The 21782-nt window shown below is 35.7% G+C and overlaps 1 protein-coding gene across 1 annotated transcript in view; it reads left to right on the plus strand.

Annotated features, from left to right (window-relative positions):
• Nucleotides 1–18296, plus strand: part of arhgap10 (Rho GTPase activating protein 10) — an 88070-nt gene extending 69774 nt beyond the window's left edge. Inside the window, exons 21-23 of the mRNA XM_073841757.1 lie at nucleotides 8721–8825; nucleotides 14495–14586; nucleotides 17185–18296. Of these exons, the coding sequence (XP_073697858.1) occupies nucleotides 8721–8825; nucleotides 14495–14586; nucleotides 17185–17273 (286 nt within the window). The 3' untranslated portion in view covers nucleotides 17274–18296. The remainder of the gene's footprint in view (nucleotides 1–8720; nucleotides 8826–14494; nucleotides 14587–17184) is intronic.
• Nucleotides 18297–21782: the final 3486 nt, after the last annotated feature.

The raw sequence follows: 21782 nt of genomic DNA on the forward strand, positions 1-21782 counted from the left end.
ATTCAGAGACCTTCAACATTTTTTTTTACATTATCAAAGTTTCTTAGCTATAGTTTAGAAAATGGTAATGACATATGACAAGAACTCAAAGTTAAACAAAATAATCTCGATAATGTTAGATAACAGATAATAGATAGTTAGATAATAGAAAGGCATGTAATGGATTACAGATAACTGTTCGTATGACAATATTTACACAACTATCAGTCTGTGTTGTAAAAGGTCGCATTAGCAATTAAAGAAGAAACGCATAAGCTAAACATGGTCAGGTCAAAGTGTCTGAATAATTTTTGTACATAAAAATGTATCAATTTTACAGGTAGTCCACTGTTTCCAGACACTTTTTCCCTTCCTCTTAACACTCTGTTAATATACTTCGATACTGCGCTCTGTGAGCATCCAGCTTCTTTTGCAATTGCCTTTTGAGACTTTTCCTCCTTATGGAGGGTGTCAATGATGGTCTTCTGCACAACCGTCAAGTCAGCAGTCTTCCCCATGATTCTGAAGCCTACTAAGCCAGACTGAGACAATTGCGTTAATTGGCTGACTAGATTGGGACACAGGGAGCCTACAATGTTAAACTTTGTCATGATATTCTAATTTTGTGAAATACTGGGTTTGTTTTTTGTTTTGTTTGTTTATCTTTGATCCATAATCATTACAATCATTTCAATCAAAGGCTTGAAATATTTCACTTTGTGTGTAGTGAACTAATATAACATGCACGTTTCACTTTTTGAAACAAATTATTGAAATAAATGGACTTTCCCTCAATATTCTAATTTTTTGGCACATACCTGTGTGTATGTTAACTAGTTAATAGTTAGAATTGGTCCCTAAACTAAAATGTAACCAATATTACATAAACAAATTTTAAAATTACTGTCTGGAAATTAAAAAGTTTGCGTAAAAAAGGATTGCGTAGAACCCTTTGAAGCTGCATTGAAACTGCAATTTGGACCTTTAACCCTTTGATCCCTATTTTGGTCCACTATATGGAGAAAAATCCTTGAATGTTTTCCTCAAAAACCTTAATTTCCTTTCGACTGAAGAAAGAAAGACATGAACATCTTGTATAACATAGGGGTGAGTAAATTATCAGGACATTTTAATTCTGGAGTGAACTAATCCTTTAATCTCTTTTACATTTTTATCTGTTGCAAATAATTATTAAAATTCGACTGCAGAAATCTACCACAAAACCCTATCAATGCCTATCTGTATTGAATCCACAACCTGGCCATCTCTTCAGCCCTCACTATGTGTGTGTGTTGGTATTTTGTTCTGTTTCTAAGCTCAAGCCTGTGCTTGTCAACTTGAGTTAGTTCTTGGGCTGAGAGTCTTATCCTGTGCCAGTGTTATTTGCCAGAGGTTTTGCCTCTGGTTTTCAGCTCCTTCACAGACCTTCAGATGCTGTGTGTTTGTTTGGGGCTCTTGTGTTGAATCCTAATAGGGGCCCACCACATTCTGCAGAGTCACCTGGAAATAAACACTGTCTGTCTACACATCTGTTCACTGGTTCTACCAGTCCGCTCCAAATTTGAGTAGAGTTTGTTCTCACTTATTTCCACAAGCCTCAACCACCATGCGACCCTGCACCCCCTTCATCCCTCACTTTCCCCTTTTCCCCTATACATTAGAGTTACTCTTACTCTTTGAGCACATGCTGCTCTCTCTCTTCTTGGCCTGCAGTCCTGTGCGCAGACGGCGCTGGTCTTATGTAACCCTCTGCTTCTCTCCCTGCCGTTTCCCACTCTCTGCCATCAGAGGAAGCGGCTCCCTGTGCGCCTGTAAATCCTGCCTGCTGTTTGTCCGAGGGACAGGTGGCCACGGCCCTACCCCGTAAACACTATTGACACAGAGAGATGTTCGCCTTGTTTACCCTTCTAGCGGGCGCTGTCGCTTACAGAGCTACTCCTGTCCATATGTCACAAGGTTGTCACCTGTTTATCTGTAAATCTCTCAGCCCCTGGCCTTGAAGCAGGAAAGTATAGATCATGGTGATGCTGTAGTAGATATCTAGTGGAGATGAATGCTGAATTGTGCTTCGTCACAATTAAATGAAGTTTTAGATGTCGACAGTTGATGATCACCGTGTAATTGTTTAGACATTCTTTCTGTTCTTGACGTGTTAGGAGAGGTAATGTGTTAAAGCACAGACTTTTTTTTATTTTATTTTTTATCAGGCGTATGCATAACTGGCATAATTTGTAAAATTGTTATCCCTAGATCAATCTGTATTTGCGTATAGCAACAACAGTGTCCTGATACTGGTTCTTTTTTATATATGTCTATGTTTATAAAATGTGAATAAATTAAATTAGACATTAAAAAAGTGTACAGTCATGGCCAAAAGTTTTGAGAATTACATAAATATTGGAAATTGGAAAAGTCGCTGCTTAAGTTTTTATAATAGCAATTTGCATATACTCCAGAATGTTATGAAGAGTGATCAGATGAATTGCATAGTCCTTCTTTGCCATGAAAATTAACTTAATCCAGAAAAACTGCAATTTCCACTGCATTTCATTTCTGTCATTAAAGGACCTGCTGAGATCATTTTAGTAATCGTCTTGTTAACTCAGGTGAGAATGTTGACGAGCACAAGGCTGGAGATCATTATTTCAGGCTGATTGGGTTAGAATGGCAGACTTGACATGTTAAAAGGAGAGTGATGCTTGAAATCATTGGTAACCATGGTGACCAGCAAAGAAACGTGTGCAGCCATCATGCTTTGCATAAAAATGGCTTCACAGGCAAGGATATTGTGGCTACTAAGATTGCACCTAAATCAACAATTTATAGGATCATCAAGAACTTCAAGGAAAGAGGTTCAATTCTTGTTAAAAAGGCTTCAGAGCGTCCAAGAAAGTCCAGCAAGTGCCAGGATCGCCTCTTAAAGAGGATTCAGCTGCGGGATCGGAGTGCCACCAGTGCAGAGCTTGCTCAGGAATGGCACAGTTAGGCCAAGACTTTTGGAAGATGGCCTGGTGTCAAGAAGGGCAGCAAAGAAGCCACTTCACTCCAAAAAAACATCAGGGACAGATTGATCTTCTGCAAAAAGTATGGCGAATGGACTGCTGAGGACTGGGGCAAAGTCATATTCTCCGATGAAGCCTCTTTCCGATTGTTTGGGGCATCTGGAAAAGGCTTGTCTGAGGAGAAAAGGTGAGCGCTACCATCAGTCCTGTGTCATGCCAACAGTAGAGCATCCTGAGACCATTCATGTGTGGGGTTGCTTCTCATCCAAGGGAGTGGGCTCACTCACAATTTTGCCCAAAAACACAGCCGTGAATAAAAAATGGTACCAAAACACCCTCCAACAGCAACTTCTTCCAACAATCCAACAACAGTTTGGTGAAGAACAATGCATTTTCCAGCACGATGGAGCACCGTGCCATAAGGCAAAAGATAACTAAGTGGCTCAGGGGACCAAAACGTTGAAATTTTGGGTCCATGGCCTGGAAACTCCCCAGATCTTAATCCCATTGAGAACTTGTGGTCAATCCTCAAGAGGCGGGTGAACAAACAAAAACCCACTAATTCTGACAAACTCCAAGAAGTGATTATGAAAGAATGGGTTGCTATCAGTCAGGATTTGGCCCAGAAGTTGATTGAGAGCATGCCCAGTCGAATTGCAGAGGTCCTGAAAAAGAAGGGCCAACACTGCATATACTGACTCTTTGCATAAATGTCATGTAATTGTCGATAAAAGCCTTTGAAACGTATGAAGTGCTTGTAATTATATTTCAGTACATCACAGAAACAACTGAAACAAAGATCTAAAAGCAGTTTAGCAGCAAACTTTGTGAAAACTAATATTTGTGTCATTCTCAAAACTTTTGGCCACGATTATATCGTTTTCCTGAGTAAACGATGAGCGCCACCATTATGAATTCTAACGTCAGATTGAATGCTTTTCTGTTCCGGTTTCCATAGGAACCCATTCAAATAGCGTCCATCTGTTTTTAATGTAGCTGACGTCCGCTGCTTCGTGTCATCTACACACTCATTAAAATGAGGCACTGACAAATGACGGTCATTGCGACATTGCCAAGTGATGGCGCTATGGAGCCATGTGCTTTTTAAAAACATTTTAATAGGTTTAACATTAGTTTATTAGCTCGGAATATACCCTAATTTGACTAGAAACAATGCAGACCGGAAATGCAAAGCATTCTTTCAGTTAAGAGTCGGACTTACTTCCGTGTTCAGGAAAAACGTCTATATATCACTTGTTTTTCTAAAGACACGCTGTCCAACAGATACACCAACAGGTAAAGTTACATCAGAGATCCATGTCTCTCTTGCCTCCCCTTAGCCCACTGAGTTTTAACATTCCCCCTAAAGTGTCCATTGAGTTTGCTGGGGGCTAATTGAGAATGAATGGGCGAAAGTCACGTGAGAGTTGGTAATGCCTCCATTGAGATATAATTGGATATGATGTTACCCATTTGAAAAATTAACTCAGATATTTTCTTGTAATTTTGAAAGTAATGCGTTACCTTACTAATTACTTGAAAAAAAGTAATCTGATTACCTGTAATGCATTACAATGCAATAGATTTAAATGTTTTTAATGAATATTGAAATATAATTAATATGATAGGTAAAAAAAAGCTGAAATGATACTCTAAATATAAAACAGCTGCCATTAAGTGACGATGAGTAATTCAGTCATTCAACCAATTTGTTCAAATGGCTGCTTCATTCAGAGACAAAGCAGGTGAAACTGTCTTTATTAAAGGATCACTGAATCATTGGCTCAAGAATTCAGTAACAAAACAGCACTGTTGCTCAGAGGCGCACAGAGACGTGGCTTTGTTTGGAACTGTTTTTGTTTGTAAAATTGAGCAAAGCAGACAATACTGACATAATTAGATTAATAAGAGAATATAATACTACTTGCTTATTGAACTGTTGTATGCAATCAATATCACATTAGCAATGATGCAGATATTTAGAAAAAAAAAACAGCACTTTTGCTCATGGGATATTGCTAAACTATATCATATGATACAAATATAATCATATCTTGAATATTTTGGGCTTGTGTTGCTTTTATTTACCATTTTTGCTGATTGTTTACCAGTAAGCAAAACTAAAAAGAGCGGCATTGACTTTTGAAAGTCATTAAGTTTTAAATCCTTGTTTAGTTTGAAACCATTTTGTGCCTCTTTTAAATAGGACACTTATTTGAGAATCAAAAAATAAGACGCAATATGCAATTCTGTGCCTAGTGCTATTTTTAATAGTTTAAAATGAGTGTGATTTTCTTGATTTGGTTTAGTTGTAATTGTAAAAGCATTTTTGGGGCGCCAAACCATTTTCCTGTGGTTCTGCTGGTTGCCAGGGCAACCATATTGAATTTATCATTTGTTTTCCACTTCATTTAGCTTTTCGTTAGAGTTTGACGATTCAGATAAGAGTGTGTAAACACTTTTTTTCTGGAGTGACTTGTTACCCTGGTGACATCTGATGTTTGATGTAACACCATTAGCATAACCTTGATTTGAAATGTGTGCGAGCGTGAACGTAGTGTATCGAGCAGCGTGTGTGGTGTATTAGTTGGGACTCACGCGGCTGGTGTGAGATGTGTGTGTGTCTGTGTGTGGCTGGTGTGAGGTTAATGAGTGGATTTGCTGCACTGCAGCGCTGCTGGAGTCTCATGCTGATGTGCAGCAGCTGAGGACTCACGGACCCACTGCAGAGTCATAAATCACTGCATCTCTCTCTCTCTCTATACATACTATACATATATATCTCTTTCAGTCTCTCTTTCTCCTTTCCTCTGTCTCTCCTGCTGGACTACACTTCTCCTCATTTGCCCCTGTGCTGCCACTATTCCTGCTCCTGTAAGTCCTTCACTCCCCTCACCTTTAGCGCACACACATTTCTCTTGAGTCTTCATTCTCTCGAGTTTCCAACCAGTGCTATACCGAGATCTAATTAAGAGTATGGCTTTGTTTCAACTGCTATCCATACTTTTTTGGATAAGTTAAGCTCTATTGCGCATTTATGGCATAATGTGTAATGTAAATAAGAAAATCGAAGTGAAAATGTTAAGTACATTGCAGTTCATAAGTTGCTTTTTTAAAAGCAAGGATGCATTAAACTGGGAACAAAAAAAAAACAAAGATTTTTTGCAGAAATGTTGGTAACATTTTACAATAAGGTATCATATGTTAACATTAGTTTAGGCATTAACTAACACTAACTCAACACAGAGACAATAAATATAAGATAACAAGAAAAATACACATATGTAAATCTAAATAGACAAAAATTGAAAAATAACAGAAATTGTATATACAGTTGTGCCATGAACTAATAATGAACAATATATTTTTAATGTTAGTTAATAAAAACATTTATCTTAATTCTCAGTACATTAACTAATGATAACAGGATACAACTTTAAATTTTATTATGGATTATTAAGTTTTGAACTTAATATTGACTAACATTATTAAATGCTATATCTGACCCCGGACAACAAAACCAGCCAAAAATACATTGTATGGGTCAAAAATTATTTTTCTTTTATGCCAAAAATCATTAGGATATTAAGTAAAGATCATGTTGCATGAAGATATTTCGCAAATTTCCTACTGTAAATATATCAGAACTTAATTTTTAATTAGTAATATGCATTGCTAAGAACTTAATTTGGACAACTTTAAAGGTGATTTTCTCAATATTTAGATTTTTTTGAGCACTCAGATTCCAGCATCTCGGCGAAACATTGTTCCATCCTAACAAATTATATACCAATGGAAAGAGTATTTATTTAGACTTTCAGATGGTGTATAAATCTTAAAATTGACACTTATGACTGGTTTTGTGGTCCAGGGTGACTAATATAATTAGTTAATAATAACAAATTAAACTCAATTGTAAAGTGTTACCGAAATTTGATATAAATAAATGTTGTTCTTTTGAATTTTGAAAAAAAAAAAATAATCACAAAAATATTTAGCAGCACACCTGTTTTCAATATCCATAATAATAATAATAAATAAAAAATTCAGCTTTGCCATCACAGAAATAAAACTTTTAAATAAAATGTTAAAGTTATTTTAAATTGTAATAATATTTTACAATATTACCGTTTTTACAGTATTTAATCAAATAAATGCAGCTTTCGTGTGTATAAGAGACTTTCAGAAACATTTCAAGGTCTTACAGACCAAAATTCCCAATGTCTGAATTCAAGATTTATGTATTTTAATTGCATATATAAAATATCCATCAATTTACACAAGCTATGTTTCTATCACCCTATTTTTATGCACATTTTAAAGTATCGCAGCAGAAACCAGTGATGGAAATGCCAAATTATGAATAAAAATTTCTTTATTTGCAAACAAGTTTTTTATGCTCACTTGAGGTGTTTTTTGACTTGTGCGAAAAAAAGTGTTAATGCGAATAATGGGAGATAATAATAACACATTTATTATCCATGGCCTAATGGTGAGAGAGTTGGGCTTGTAACCCAAAGGTTGCCGGTTCGATTCCCACACTGGCAGGAATTGAAGGTGGGGATTGTGAATGAACAGTGCTCTTTCCACCTTCAATACCATGACTGAAGTGCCCTTGAGCAAGGCAGTTGCTCCCAGTCGCTCCCCGGGCGCTGGAGCAATGGCTGCCCAATGCTCCGGTGTGTGTTCACAGTGTGTGTGTGTGTGTGTGTGTGTGTGTGTGTGTGTGTGTGTGTGTGTGTGTGTGTGTGTGTGTGTGTGTGTGTGTGTGTGTGTTTGTTCTCTTCTCACTGCTGTGTGTGTGCACTTGACAATTTTGTTCTCTTTGACACATTGGATGGAAATGGTGCTTTTTTGCAAATGTTTGATGCGATATTACAATTTTGGAGTTAAATTTTAAAATTGCGCAACTTTAGATGAAAACCCAGCTACGGTAATACTTAGAATCCAAATATGTAATAAGCAGGTTTATATTTATCATCAGTTAATCCAGTTTATTATATGTACACCAATATAATGCATTTTAATTAGTTGAATCTTGATTGTTCCTCATATTTGATTTTTTTTTTTACTTTTTAATTGATTAAATTACTGATAATAACAGATTTCTAAAGAATTTGAATAAATGTATTTTGACAACATTATTTTAATAACCTCAAATGGATGCACATACTTTTTTACGGCACGATTAATTATTATGAGTGGCAGTATTATCATTCAATGTTGACTTCTGCGGTTCATCTCCTGCATTGCTTGATCCTGCTGTTGGCTATTTCTGATCTAAAGTGTTCATTTGCATTATTTGCATTTTGTAAATCCCTCAGATTCTTAGGGACGTTGGGCAGTTTTCCTCATAACCTTCACTTCTCTCTCCCTATCTGAGATTGTGAGACTGTCTGAGCAGCACAGACTCTCTAAGAGGAATAATGATGAAGGGCTTTGTGTGTGAGGAATGCTGCAGAGTATGTCTGTTTTAACGCTTCTTTGTTGTCTCTGACTCTCACCTGTTTCATGTGTAATTATGTGTCTGATGTTCATAAATGGATGATTTACCTCTTGAAAAAGTAGCTTAGAAGCCTAAAATTATGCAATTTGTGGAATTTAACAAAATGTATCAGTCTAAACCTGGTTCACTGCAACTGCATTTTTTTCTACTTACTGACAGTATTTCTAAAATTGCCATATTTTACTTTGAGGACGGTGCAGTATAAAATCTCAGTGGCATTTTTTGTTCCACAGGATATGTACTGCCACAGCTTCATGGATGAATTCTGCCTCCCCTGCCTCAGTTACACCGGCGAAACCTGGATCAGTAGGAATTGAGAAGAATAAACCTGAGGAAAGGTAAGATGTAAACACACTTGTCCCCGAAGACCATGTATTATGCGCTCATCCACACCTCCTTTCTCATAGCATGTAATTAATTTGTTCCAATCTGTTAATTTAAGTGAGTTTGGCCGGGTTTGGCTCAACCTTTCCGCACACTCTCTCTCACCGTCTCATTGATTCTTTCACTCGCACTCCAAGTCTCACTTAAGCTCTCAGCCTCAGGCTATTAACTCAATCACACATGCATTCACTCACTCGCAAAGTCTTCATCTGTCATTGTTTAGCCTCCGACTCGCACACTCACCAACTTTTCCTTCCCTCCTACACGCCGTCACAACTCTGCTCTCTCTCTGTCATCTCTACTTTCTCAGCTCTATTTCCGACTCTACACCTGTACGCACACACACATTTTCTCTCAGTCTCACACTTTCCAGGCAGGGGCCATTGCAATGATCTATAGTTCTGATCCTGACACAAAGATGCATTAATTTTCCATCCTATAAAATGAGTGATGCCCGATGGCAGGTGATCAGACTCATTCAATTTAAAGTCTTTCAATCTGTTAAATAGCTGTTGGCATAAAATGACTGACCTTCAGGAATGACGTCTTTTTTGTGTTGTAGTTGTAAAGAGCACCTTTCATTAGAACTCCTGCAGTAACTTTCTGGATTCTGGGTGTCTGCCTGGGTCGAGTAGTAACTTTAGGACATGTTGTTATGAGGCAATATATAAAACATTCAGCAGACTGTCAGGTGTTGAATGGTGTTAAGTGTTAGCGAAGAGAGTGGAGTACGTTGTTGCTATTTTTTAAAATCATTGAAATTAATAAAATCTTTGAGAAGTCATTGAAATTATTGGTTAACACTTTACAATAGTGTCATTTGTTAACATTAGTTAATATTTTAACGTACACTACCGTTCGAAAGTTCAAAAGGGGTCAGTACATTTTTATTGTTTCTTTTTTTTAAAGAAATTAATAATTTTTTTCACCAAGGATGTATTAAGTTAATAATTAAAAGTTTATTAAAAGTTAATAATAAATAATTTACATTGTAATAAAAAATATATATTTTGAATAAACACTGTACTTTTTAAACTTGTTATTCATGAAAGTATCCTGGAAAAAAAAATCACAGGTTCCAAAAAATATTTGGCAGCACAACTGTTGATATTATCCAACAATGATCATTCTAATAATAAATCAGCTTATTAGAATGGTTTCTGAAGGATCATGTGACACTTAAGACTGGAGTAACAGCTGATAAAAATTCAGCTTTTCATCACAGGAATGAATTCTATTTTAAAGTATGTTAAAATAAAAAACATTATTTTATATTGTAAAAACATTTTGCAATATTACTGCTTTTATTCTGCATTTTTAATCAAATAAATGCAGCCTTGATGAGCATAAGACACTTCTTTAAAGACTATTACAAGTCTTACTGACCCCAAACTTTTGAACGGTAGTGTACATGAACGAACAATAAACAATACATTTATTACACTATTTATTAGTCTTTGTTAATGTTAGTTAATAAAAATACAGTCATTGTTAGTTCAAATTAGTTCATAGTGCAACTAATATCAACAAACACATTTACTAATGCATTATTTGTGATTTTAATAATGCATTAGTAAATGCTGTAGAAGTATTGTTTCTTCTTAGTTCATGTTAACAAAAGTAGTTAATTATTAACTAATGAACCTTATTGTAAAGTGTTACCAAATTAACAATTAAAGGTTAAAGATTTTATTACTTCCAATGGCTTTTTCAATACATTTTGAAGTTAGTGAAAAAATAATTAATTTAAAGGGATAGTTCACCCAAAAATGAAAATTTGATGTTTATCTGCTTACCTCCAGGGTAGAGGTCTGCATTCCCGCGGCTCCCGACCACATTTCTTGCGGCGCGGGAATACATTTCCAAATAAATGCGGTTGCGGTCGGTAACTCTGGTGTAATTAGAACGGGAGCGGGCGGTAACAATATCCCGTTCCCGACGTCTTTTCTGAACAGCAAATTTGCGCTTTACTCATTCTTATCGAGCACCTGTAGGCTACAGCCTGCGCTCAAAACTGTTATGCACTCGCTGCACTCATAGACCAGTGCTTTCTGCGTCATGCATTTTATTGGCAAGGTCTCATAGGCGCGGGAAGTGCGGGTACTGATGGTGTTTTTTCTGTGGACAACTGTTTATCAGTTTATCAGCGTTACTCCAGAGCACAAAGCCATGTTTGGAGTGCCAGAATCTTCATAAGGTTATGCTGACTGATTTTTCGATTTTTCTTTTTTTTCCCCCTTTGCCAAAACAATGTGTACTACTGTTTTGGCAATTAAAATAGTTCAGTTTTGCATGTAATGGCAAAGTGGTTATAATTTCGTTTCTTTTTTATTAATTTAGAAAAAAAAAAAAACGTTTGGAGCATTTTTTGTTCGTTAAACGTAAGCTTTTTGTTTCTTAAAATAACGACCAAAGTTGACCTACTCTATGTTTGACTTTGCCTTCTGAAATCACGAATTGGCAAAAAATAAATAAATAAATAAAGTGTGTGTGTGTGTGTGTGTGTATATATATATATATATATATGTATGTATATGTGCGATATTAGGCGCATATCCAATCGTTTGTGCGGAGAGTGGAAACGCGTTTTATATGGAGGCGCCAGCGTGATCAGTTATATTTTCAGTGGAAACTATTTAACCGTTATTTTTTGTCAGACATGATAAATATATGTAGAAAGCTTTAAATTAGTACTTAACGAAATAAAACAAATCGAAAACAAAAACTTTTATTATGTAGCTAATCTGTAAAGATGTATCTCTGTCTAATGAGGAGATGGATGAGGAGGATCGTTAACTTCATCATCACTGACTCAGAAAACACTAGATTATAAATAAATAATTTAAATATCTCCTTGCTATTTCACAGTCATGGTAATTACTTTTGCCGGTGCTTTGTGGCAAGCTTTAGCCTATTGCGTGCACTTGAACGCAGAACCCTTCCGGCTGCGCTGAAGATGCGCTCAATGCTGCTGACAGAACAGTCCGAGCCGCTCTTGATCATATTCATTGTAGTCATGCTAACATGGTCTGCAATTTTTTTTAATCACCATTGAATGTCTAAAATATAATTTTGATCTAACATTTGATCTATGACGGGCTGAATGCAAGCTATAATACGTCTTAAAAGTGGAACATGGAAATATAATGGATGTACTGCGAAAAGAAGTTTTATATACTCTGTATTGTTTCCTAATAGTTAAATGTGAGATTCTGGAAACGAGAACTAAATTTAGCGGGAATGGTTGGGTCGGGAAGAAAATTATTTTAAGCGAGCAGCGGGTGAACAAAGCGTGAATATATAGCGGGAGCGGGTGGGTGCGGAATAAAACCTCGCGGGAGCGGGACTAGAAAAGCAGTCCCGCGCAGACCTCTGTTCCAGGGCATCCAAGATGTAGGTGACTTTGTTTCCTCAGAAAAACACAAACAAAGATTTTTAACAAAAACCGGTGCAGTCTGCCAGCCATATAATGGATGTGGATGGGCACCAAACCTTTAAAAAAAAAACCTTTACAAGTAAACAAAAACATGCACAGACAAATCCAAATTACACTCTGCGACTCGTGACGATACATTGATGTCCTAAGACACGGAAAGATCGGTTTTTGCGAGAAACTGAACAGTATTTATACCATTTTTTACCTTTGATACACAGCCACGTCCATCTGTCCTGAGCACACACCAAACACCATCGTTTCCTCCTTATATAAATCTGGTGTTTAACAGCAGCTATTACGTAAGAGTCGCAATCATTAATAGTTACGATGGCGAATGATTTACAGATCCTGAGCATCACTAACAAGCATCTAAACTTGTAACATGCGTGGTAAGTACTGCCACTGTAGTATAACATTACACAGGGCTCAGTAAACGCAAATCAAGTTCAAGTAAAATGATTGTGCATTCAAAATGGCAGTTTCAATGACCCGCATATTAATAGCAGCTCAAGCTCCGTGATTAAATATATATTTTCCTCCATGTTTGAGCTACTGAATGAGCCGCTTTGTGAGACACCAACTCAGAGCAGAGCTCATCATTATTATTTATGAACCTTCCAAATAAGGCAATAACATACCATTTCATACTAGGGACAAATCCTAGAGTTGTAAATGGACCTGTAATACCGTTTCTGGAGAATTGTTGCATTTTCCTATGCCATATACCTTCTATGTAGATATCAGAGAACAATTTAAAATATTGTATCAAAGTATTCTATGGCACCTTTAAAATGTCAGCTTTAAAATCATTATGATGGTACACTGACTTCTAGTCATTGAAATGAATACAAATCTTTAAAAATTAATCAAAATCATGACAATTAATCAGATCTTGAAAGGATAGTTCACCCAAAAATGAAAATTCTGTCATTAATTTCTCACCCTCATGTCTGTAAAACCTTTGTTTATCTTTGGTACACAAATTATGATATTTATGATGAAATCTGAGAGCTTTCTGACCCTGCATAGACAGCAATGCAACTACCACGTTCAAGGCCCAGAAAAGTAGTAAGGACGTTGTTAACATTGGTGTTAACCTTAGTGACATCAGTGGTTCAACCTTGATTTTATGAAACTACTAGAACACTTTTTGCGCACAAAGAAAACAAAAATAACTTAATTCAACGATTTCTTCTCTTCCGTGTCAGTCTGTGACGCGCATTCCTTTGAGTATCATGATGCATGCATGTGGTGCTGCTGATGAAGGAACTGGTTTTCTGATTTAAAACGTCCATCTCTCTTATTTCATCATCTTTATATTCTGCTTCAAATAAGTAAGTCTTGGCAAAAAATGAGTCATTCTCTCTCTTAAAATCTTTAGACATTTTATTTCTTGAACGTGCATCAAAGACTGACTTGAAATAGAAGGAATTGTTTAATTAGGTTGTTATTTTTGTTTTCTTCTCGCACAAAATACATTCTAATAGCTTCATAAAATTAAGGTCGAACCACTGATGTCACATGGGCTACGTTCACACTGTGACAGTTGCATTGCAGTCTATGCCAGGTCAGAAAACTCTCGGATTTCATCAAAAATATCTTAATTTGTGTTCTGAAGATGAATGTAGGTCTTACGGGATTGGAATGACATGAACGTGAGTAAGTAATTAATGAAAGTTGTTTTTTTTTTGGTGAACTATCCCTATAAAGTCATTGGAAAGTATGTAATAAACTTGAAATTGCTCTTTGTTAGTACAACACCATCTTTATTTTGTCAGATTATTAAAATATGTATGCCGTGAGTATGAATGTTTGGATAAGACCTGGAAAAATCCATCGAAATTCATTGGTCAGAAAGTGTGGAAATGGTTTTGTGCTTTGTAAACGTAGTCCAAATCTACTCCAGAGGAACTTTGAGTAATAAATAGCAGGATATGCCTGGATGCTGCCAAAGCTTACTTGAAAATTTCAGTTTTTTTGAATCATATCTACCCTTTGATGACTATCTTCCTTCTCTACTACTTCAACAGTCTACGCTTGGATTTTTACGGACAGGCGTTAATCACGCAGACTGCTTTCATTGATAACTTCGCCAAGTCCACTTTACAGCTAGATGGAAAGTCGTGTCCTAATCCCCACCCTTTCGAATAGCGAGCGGCCCACTAACTGATTGCCTCCATTTTTCAGTGTCACCCTCATGAAAGCAAAGGCTGTGTACCCCTGTGAGGCTGAACACGATTCCGAACTCTCTTTCCAGGTTGGCGCAATCTTCCATGACGGTAAGTGTTAACGTTATCACTGCCACAGGCACTCACCCGAATCCACAGACATATTGGATTTGGCGGGTCCTACAAGCACTAAAAAAAAGAAAAAAAAAATCTGATCTTATATCAGCATAGGTGCAGGGAGGGAAGAGGGGCAGGGGTTCAACATCCCCTAAAATCCATTCACAAAGACAAGACAGAAATAGAATAACACAAGGAAATGAGGGCCATAACCACTACCAGAGCTCTTGTTTTCTGAACCCATTATCTCATCATCTTCAAACGAAGCCTTTTAGAGCTGAATTTGACTTGCAATAAAAATGATTTTGAGCCAATCAATTGAACCTAAAAGGAAAATTTGAGTTTATTGGAATCACAAATAAGTTATTCTCTAATTTCAATTCTGTGAAATGCTAAAATGAAAAAAAAAAAGTTCATTTACAATCAATCAATCAATAAATAAATAAAAATTGATGGAAAGACAATTTTAAAAGTACAGTTGAGGTCAAAAAGTTTATGTCCCCCTTTCAGTATCTGCAAAATGTTAATTATTTGACCAAAATAAGAGGGATTGTACAAAATACATATTATTGTTTATTTAGGCCTGGCCTGAATAAGATATTTAACATAAAATATGTTTCCATAGTCCACAAGAAAAAAATAGGTAACACTTTAGAATAGGTAACACCTATTAACTATTAACTACGACTTATTAGCATGCATATTACTAGAATATTGGCCATTTATTAGTACTAATTAAGCACATATTAATGCCTTATTCTACATGACCTTATTCTACATCCCTAATCCTACCCAATACCTAAACCTAACAACTACTTTACTAACTATTAATAAGCAGCAAATTAGGAATTTATTGAGGGAAAAGTCGTAGTTAATAGTTAATAGGTGTTACCTATTCTAAAGTGTTACCAAAAAATAATTGTTGAATTTATAAAAATGACCCCATTCACAAGTTTACACACCCTTGATTCTTAATACTGTGTTGTTACCTGAATGATCCACAGCTGTTTTTTTTTTTTTTTTTAATAGTGAAAGTTGAACCCTTTCCAACAATGACTGTATAATTTTGAGGTCCATGTTTTCACACTGAGAACAACTAAAGGACTCATATTCAACTATTACAGAAGGTTAAACGCTCACTGATTCTCCAGAAGGAAAAACGATGCATTAAGAGCCAGGGGTGTAAACCTTTGATCAGAATGAAGTGTCATTTTTTCTTATTTTGCCTAAATATTATATTTTCTTTATTAAGTACTGCCCTTCAAAAGCTATAAGATGCTTACATGTTTCCCAGAAGACAAAATAAGTAAAATTGACCCTAATCTTCAAATTCAAAAAGTGTTTACCCCCTTCATGCATGTTTTTTCCTTCTGGAGCATCAGTAAGTGTTTGAACCTTTTGTAATAATTGTATATGAGTCCCTCAGTTGTCCTCAGTGTGAAAAGATGGATCTCAAAATCATACAGTCAGTGTTGGAAAGAGTTTAAATACACAACAATGCTGGAAAACCAAAGAATTTGTGGGGCCTGAAATACTTTTCTGAAGAACAGCAGGCAGTTTAATTGCTCATGAAAAACAAGGGACTATCACTAAATAAAAAAAACACAGTATTAAGAATCAAGGGGGTATAAACTTTTGAACAATGTCATTTGTATAAATTCAACTATTAAAAAAGATTTTTTTTTTTATGTGAAATCTTGCTAGGCATGTATTATGTGCATGTTTGCTGCAATGTGAAATTTAAATGTTTTAGATGCTGTACATTTTTCTGCCTCTATACAGTTTGCATAATTTATTATTGTAAATGTGATTTCATAAGTGAATTTCTTGGTCTGCATGTCTCTTAGTTCATAATTTTTTATGTTTTTTCACCATTTCTTCTGTCTTCCACCTGGACGTCATTCACCTTTCATCATTCATCAGGGTGTTCTAATGCATTACATTTATTGAAATGACAGCTTGTCCTGTATTATTCGACCAAATCATAATAACTACCTGTACAGACATCCCACTGCTAGCTCATGCAGGCCTGTACACGTTACCAATTGATGCTTCAGTATTTCTCTGCCTGCCGTTCCTGGCTCATGTCTAAAACAATGTTCAGCATCCTCAGTATGCAGTGATAATTAACATTCACAGTTCTTAGTAACCTCAGTATAGACATAAACCCTTTTTTGAACTGCTGCTTTTTCATTAAATCATTGCTGCTCTCAACTTAAAAAAATTACTTTTCACCCGTTATTCACAAATCTCCCACCTCTTGTGTTTGCTTATTAAACACTTTGACTAATTGAATAATTCTTTCTGCTTTATTTAACACATTCTGAACCCGTTTTACATACTTTCCTCTTAAAATGAACAGCGAAAATGCTGAAAAACTCAGACTTTATCAAGGATTGCCTGTAGTTCTTAACTTTCTTAACGCATACTCATTGTGTTGTAATTTACATTCATCAGCCATGCTTAACTATCCACATAAAAAAAAAAAAAATGTCTTCCATACAATGAGGAGTTCTTGCTTGTCTGACATGCAGTGTGACAGAAGAGCTGCAGTAAGACTTTTACCTGTATGTCCGTGGTTTTGCTCTGCAGTGACACTCTCCAGGGAGCCCGGATGGCTGGAGGGTGTGCTGGAGGGAAAGCGAGGACTCATCCCTGAGAACTATGTGGAGATACTGTAACTCCGAAAAAGAACTGTCCTCACATTTCTCTTTATATACATGGTATCCATGGTCTCGGCGGCTTTTCACAATGGCACTGCTTGTCGTTCCTCCATCCTTTTCCACACTAAAGACAACGAGAGACAATATATATACTGTATCCAAAAACACAGATGTTGCTAGCACAAGAATTAATTTCAAGTATAAGCTAAAAAGTGCTGTAAACATACAAAGAGAATGCACTTTTAGAGTGGAAATGTAAATATAAATTGGTGTGGGAAAATATACATCCGTCATTGTGACTATTGTTCCTTTTTTTAATTGCATGTTTTCGAATTTTACCCAAGTAGTTGAGTTGTTTAGTGTTTGTATACACAATACTCAAAGATGCCTTGAGTATCTTTGTATTTAATGTTATCAAGCTCAATTGCGCATGTGAATTATATAATAGTAAACATGAGATATAGATATAGCGCTTATTAGACAAATTTTGTACTTGTTGGTTATTGATATTAAAATTGGTATGCGATTATTAAATCTTTCGCATGGATTACAACTGATGCTGTGCCTTAAATCTATTATGCATGGCATGCGAGACAGACAAACAGAGCAGGTTTTTCTTTTCTTTTGTTTTTTTGCTATTCTGTATATAGGTTTTAATGTTATGTTTAAGAAGAGACAGATAAATATAAAAGTGACCCAAATATTGCCAAGTCTTACATCTTTGTTGTACACGTAGAACTATTTTCAAGCAAAAAAATTAAAAACCAAGCACTTTCCACTTTCAAGTGGTTAGAAGTTTTAAAGTTTACCACATACTTTTTGCAGAAGCCTAAAAAACAGGACTTGACGGATGTTTAATGAGACCATTTTCATTTTTCTAAAAGCTCTTGTTGTGTGGGTTCATATCTTTGCGGTGAGCATATCTGCGGTGATTTCAGACAGTGATTTATGACCTCTGTAAAGGTCTTGGCTTTGATATAATTTTTTTGATGTTGAATCTCTTGTTGATCAATGTTAAATAAATAAAGTGTTTTATTCTTATATCTTGCTTTTCAGTTTTATTTATATGACAAACTAAGTGTCTATAAATAATGGAAGCCATATGCTGCAGGGGCTGTGTGTATCCCCTAATGTGCTTACTGGGAAATAAACTAAAATGTTTGTGATATGACTGTTCACTGTAAAAAGTTTTCACAAGTTTCAACTTAAAAACTTAAGTTTAGCAGCTGCCTTAAAATTTTAAGTTAAATTAACTTATGTCATCTCAACTCACAAGTTAAATCAACTCATTTTTATTGTAATAAGTTAAAATGACTTGTAGTTTTAAGCTGATTTAACTTAAAATTTTAAGGCACCTGCTGAACTTAGGTTTTTAAGTTGAATCTGGTGAAAACTTTTTTACAGTGTTGTTTAATGAAAAAGTAAAATAACGTTGTGTGTAATTTTCTTAATGTCAGTTAACTTAATTGTGTGGATGTGCTCCCATCAAGGTCAAAATGATACTGCATAAGGCTTCTGCTGAAGAACTTGAGCTTGTCTAAAAATGTAAAACTTACCTGATTAGTATAACCCATAAATCCCATAATTGTTAGCATTTGTTTAATAGGAAACTTGGCCATGCATGTGGGTAATAAACAATAGCCACTTTCACACATGAAATCCGTTAAATTATAGTAAAATTGCTGGATATCTTTTCTGGTAAATGTACCACATCTGTTGTTCAAACATACGGTGGCCATTAAAAACTCAAAATCCATTCAGTGAAAGAGCTCTTTCTTTTCAGTTAAGGTTTGTTATGCTTTGTTACTACATTTATTTTAGTTTCTTTCCCATTTAATGACATTTCTTTCTACAACATAAACAATGATTTTTGACTCCTGGTGTGTTGAATTTGATTCTTTAGAGCTGTGTGATTGGCTCAAACGTTTAAAGGTCACCTATTATGCAAAATCCACGTTTACATGGTGTTTGGACATAAATGTGTGTTGGCATTGTGTGAACACAACCACTCTACAATGATATAAATCCACTCACTAATTATTTTTATTCCCCATTAAACCAAATTAGTCTCATTAGACATGCGGTTTTGATTCTCAATGCAATGTGATGTCACATTGTTCAGGCCCCGCCCATGGCTCATGGCCGCTGATTGACAGTCCTGCCATATTTCCACCTTCAGCGAGTTGCGTTTGGTTGTATGCTGTCCTCCTTTTCTCTGCGTTCGAGCAGCTGTAACATCAATGTCTTTGAAGCGATCCCGGTGATCTGTGTTTGGATATAAGTACTGAACGTTCATTTTCACCCGTCTGAGCGACTAGGGACTAGCCACTAGGGACGCAGTGTATTACTTTTATTTTGGAAGGTAATGCACCTCAAAATTACGATACCATTTTAGTGCCATGTTAAAAAAATCAATAAATAAAATTTATAGTAATTTCGACTTTATTCTCGAAATATTCTGGCTTTGTCTCATAATCTTAGATGACTTTATTCCCAAAATATTCTGACTTTAATTTCATAATCTTAGATTACAAGTTTAAAGTTGGAATATTTAGAGAATAAAGTCAAAATATTTTGGGAATAAAGCTGAAATTACTAGAATAAAGTTGTAATATTATGACCCTGGACCCAGTCTTAAGTAGCACAAATATATTTGTAGCAATAGCCAAAAATAGATTGTATGTGTCAAAATTATTTTTCTTTTATGCCAAAAATTTTGAGGATATTCAACAAAGATCACATTCTATTAAGATATATTACCGTAAATATATTAAAACTTAATTTTTGATTAGTAATATGCATTGCTAATAACTTCATTTGGACAACTTTAAAGGCGATTTACTCAGTATTTCGATTTTTTTGCACCTTCAGATTCCAGATTTTCAAAGGGTTGTATCTCTACCAAATATTGTCCTATCCTAACAAACCATTAATCAATGGAAATATTATTTATTCAGCTTTCAGATGATGTATAAAACTCAGTTTAGAAAAATTTACATTTACAACTGGTTTTGTGGTCTAGGGTCACATATTATTTCCATACTCGCATACTGTCCCTGCGAGTATAACACTTTTATGATTTCTGCTAATAATCCCACATATATTCAAATAAATTCAGGTGGCCTGGTAGCTTCTACTTGCTACGATTTAATTCTGGTAATTGTGACTTTATTCTCAAAACATTTTCACTTTAATATCATAGTTTTTTATTTTATTTATTGTTTTTAACATGGCACTAAAATGTTTTCATACAAAATCTACCTAAATATGTTTATGTCTGAGCAAATCATTTCACTCCAGACTGCTTTGTAAATTAAATTTCGCTATAGTGCTTAGCTAATGTTTTAACTGTTTTAAATGATCTGTGGGGTATTTTGAGCTGAAACTTCATAGACACATTTTGGGGACACTCAGGACCAATATTACCAATCTTGCAAAAAGGGGCATAATTGGTGCCCTTTAAAGCGGACATCGGATAATTGGTATGATTCTTTACGGTTCTTTATCCATTCACAGCAACTCGTTTCGGTGCATGCTTCTTAAAATGTTAATGAGCTCTTCTCACCCCGCCCCCTCTTCGTTTTTTTGTGTATTTGGTGGAACATTACCATCGAAAACAAAATAAATGCATCCTCAGTGGTTCTGATGTCTGGAGAAAATGAACAATCTTATGCCTGTTTCACAACAGTTCACAATTGGCTGAGGGTGGAAATATGCTAAAACGGGACAGTCCGTCTGCATTTGTGGGCGGGGCTTGAGCAATATGACATCATACTGCTCAGAAAATCAGAACGACTTGATAATTGAAACTGTTTTGGTTTTATGGGAAATTAAAAAAAAAGTGAATGGATTTTTATCATTGTATGGTAGTACACATTTATATGCAAACCCCATTTGAAAATGAATTTTGCATCCAGTGTCCCCTTTGGCCAACCTTTTTTTTTTTAATTGTAATTTTATTGTCCAGATTCTTATTTTGTCACTGCCACCTGTTATCAAATGTGAGAATTTCAACATATGTTCACCCTGAATTTCTGTTGTATGTAAATGAACTGTTGTCAATTGCATACATTGCATTTAGAGCAAACTGGCTTATTCTCTCCCACACACTTCTAGCCCTGGAGCTGCTCTGGAGCTTTTACATTGAACCTCTCCCCCTTTAAGTGGATTAAATCCTCATTTCCTAGCAGATTTGGACTGCCTCCTTGTATACTGGGCTTGAACTGGAGCACACAGCAGACTAGGTCCTTGCCATACACTGGAAGGAGTGCTTGAAAACAAACTATTTGCATCAAAAAAGACTATTTGTTGGAGCCCCAATGCAGTGGTTAGGACTCACACTGTGTTTGGAGCAACTGGGTCGGGTTTAGTTTATTTCCTGTTTTCTGTTCCAATTTCCTTTCATGACCCCACACATGAAATGTGCATGTTCCTACAGCATGACTACAGTTTGTTCAACTGTGCTTAAAGGGATTTTTGTGGTTCCTGATCCTTTCAACATAAAACATCATTCGCAAGCTATTTTAC

This window comes from Garra rufa, chromosome 6 (genome assembly GCF_049309525.1).
Source record: "Garra rufa chromosome 6, GarRuf1.0, whole genome shotgun sequence".
NCBI lineage: Eukaryota > Metazoa > Chordata > Actinopteri > Cypriniformes > Cyprinidae > Garra > Garra rufa.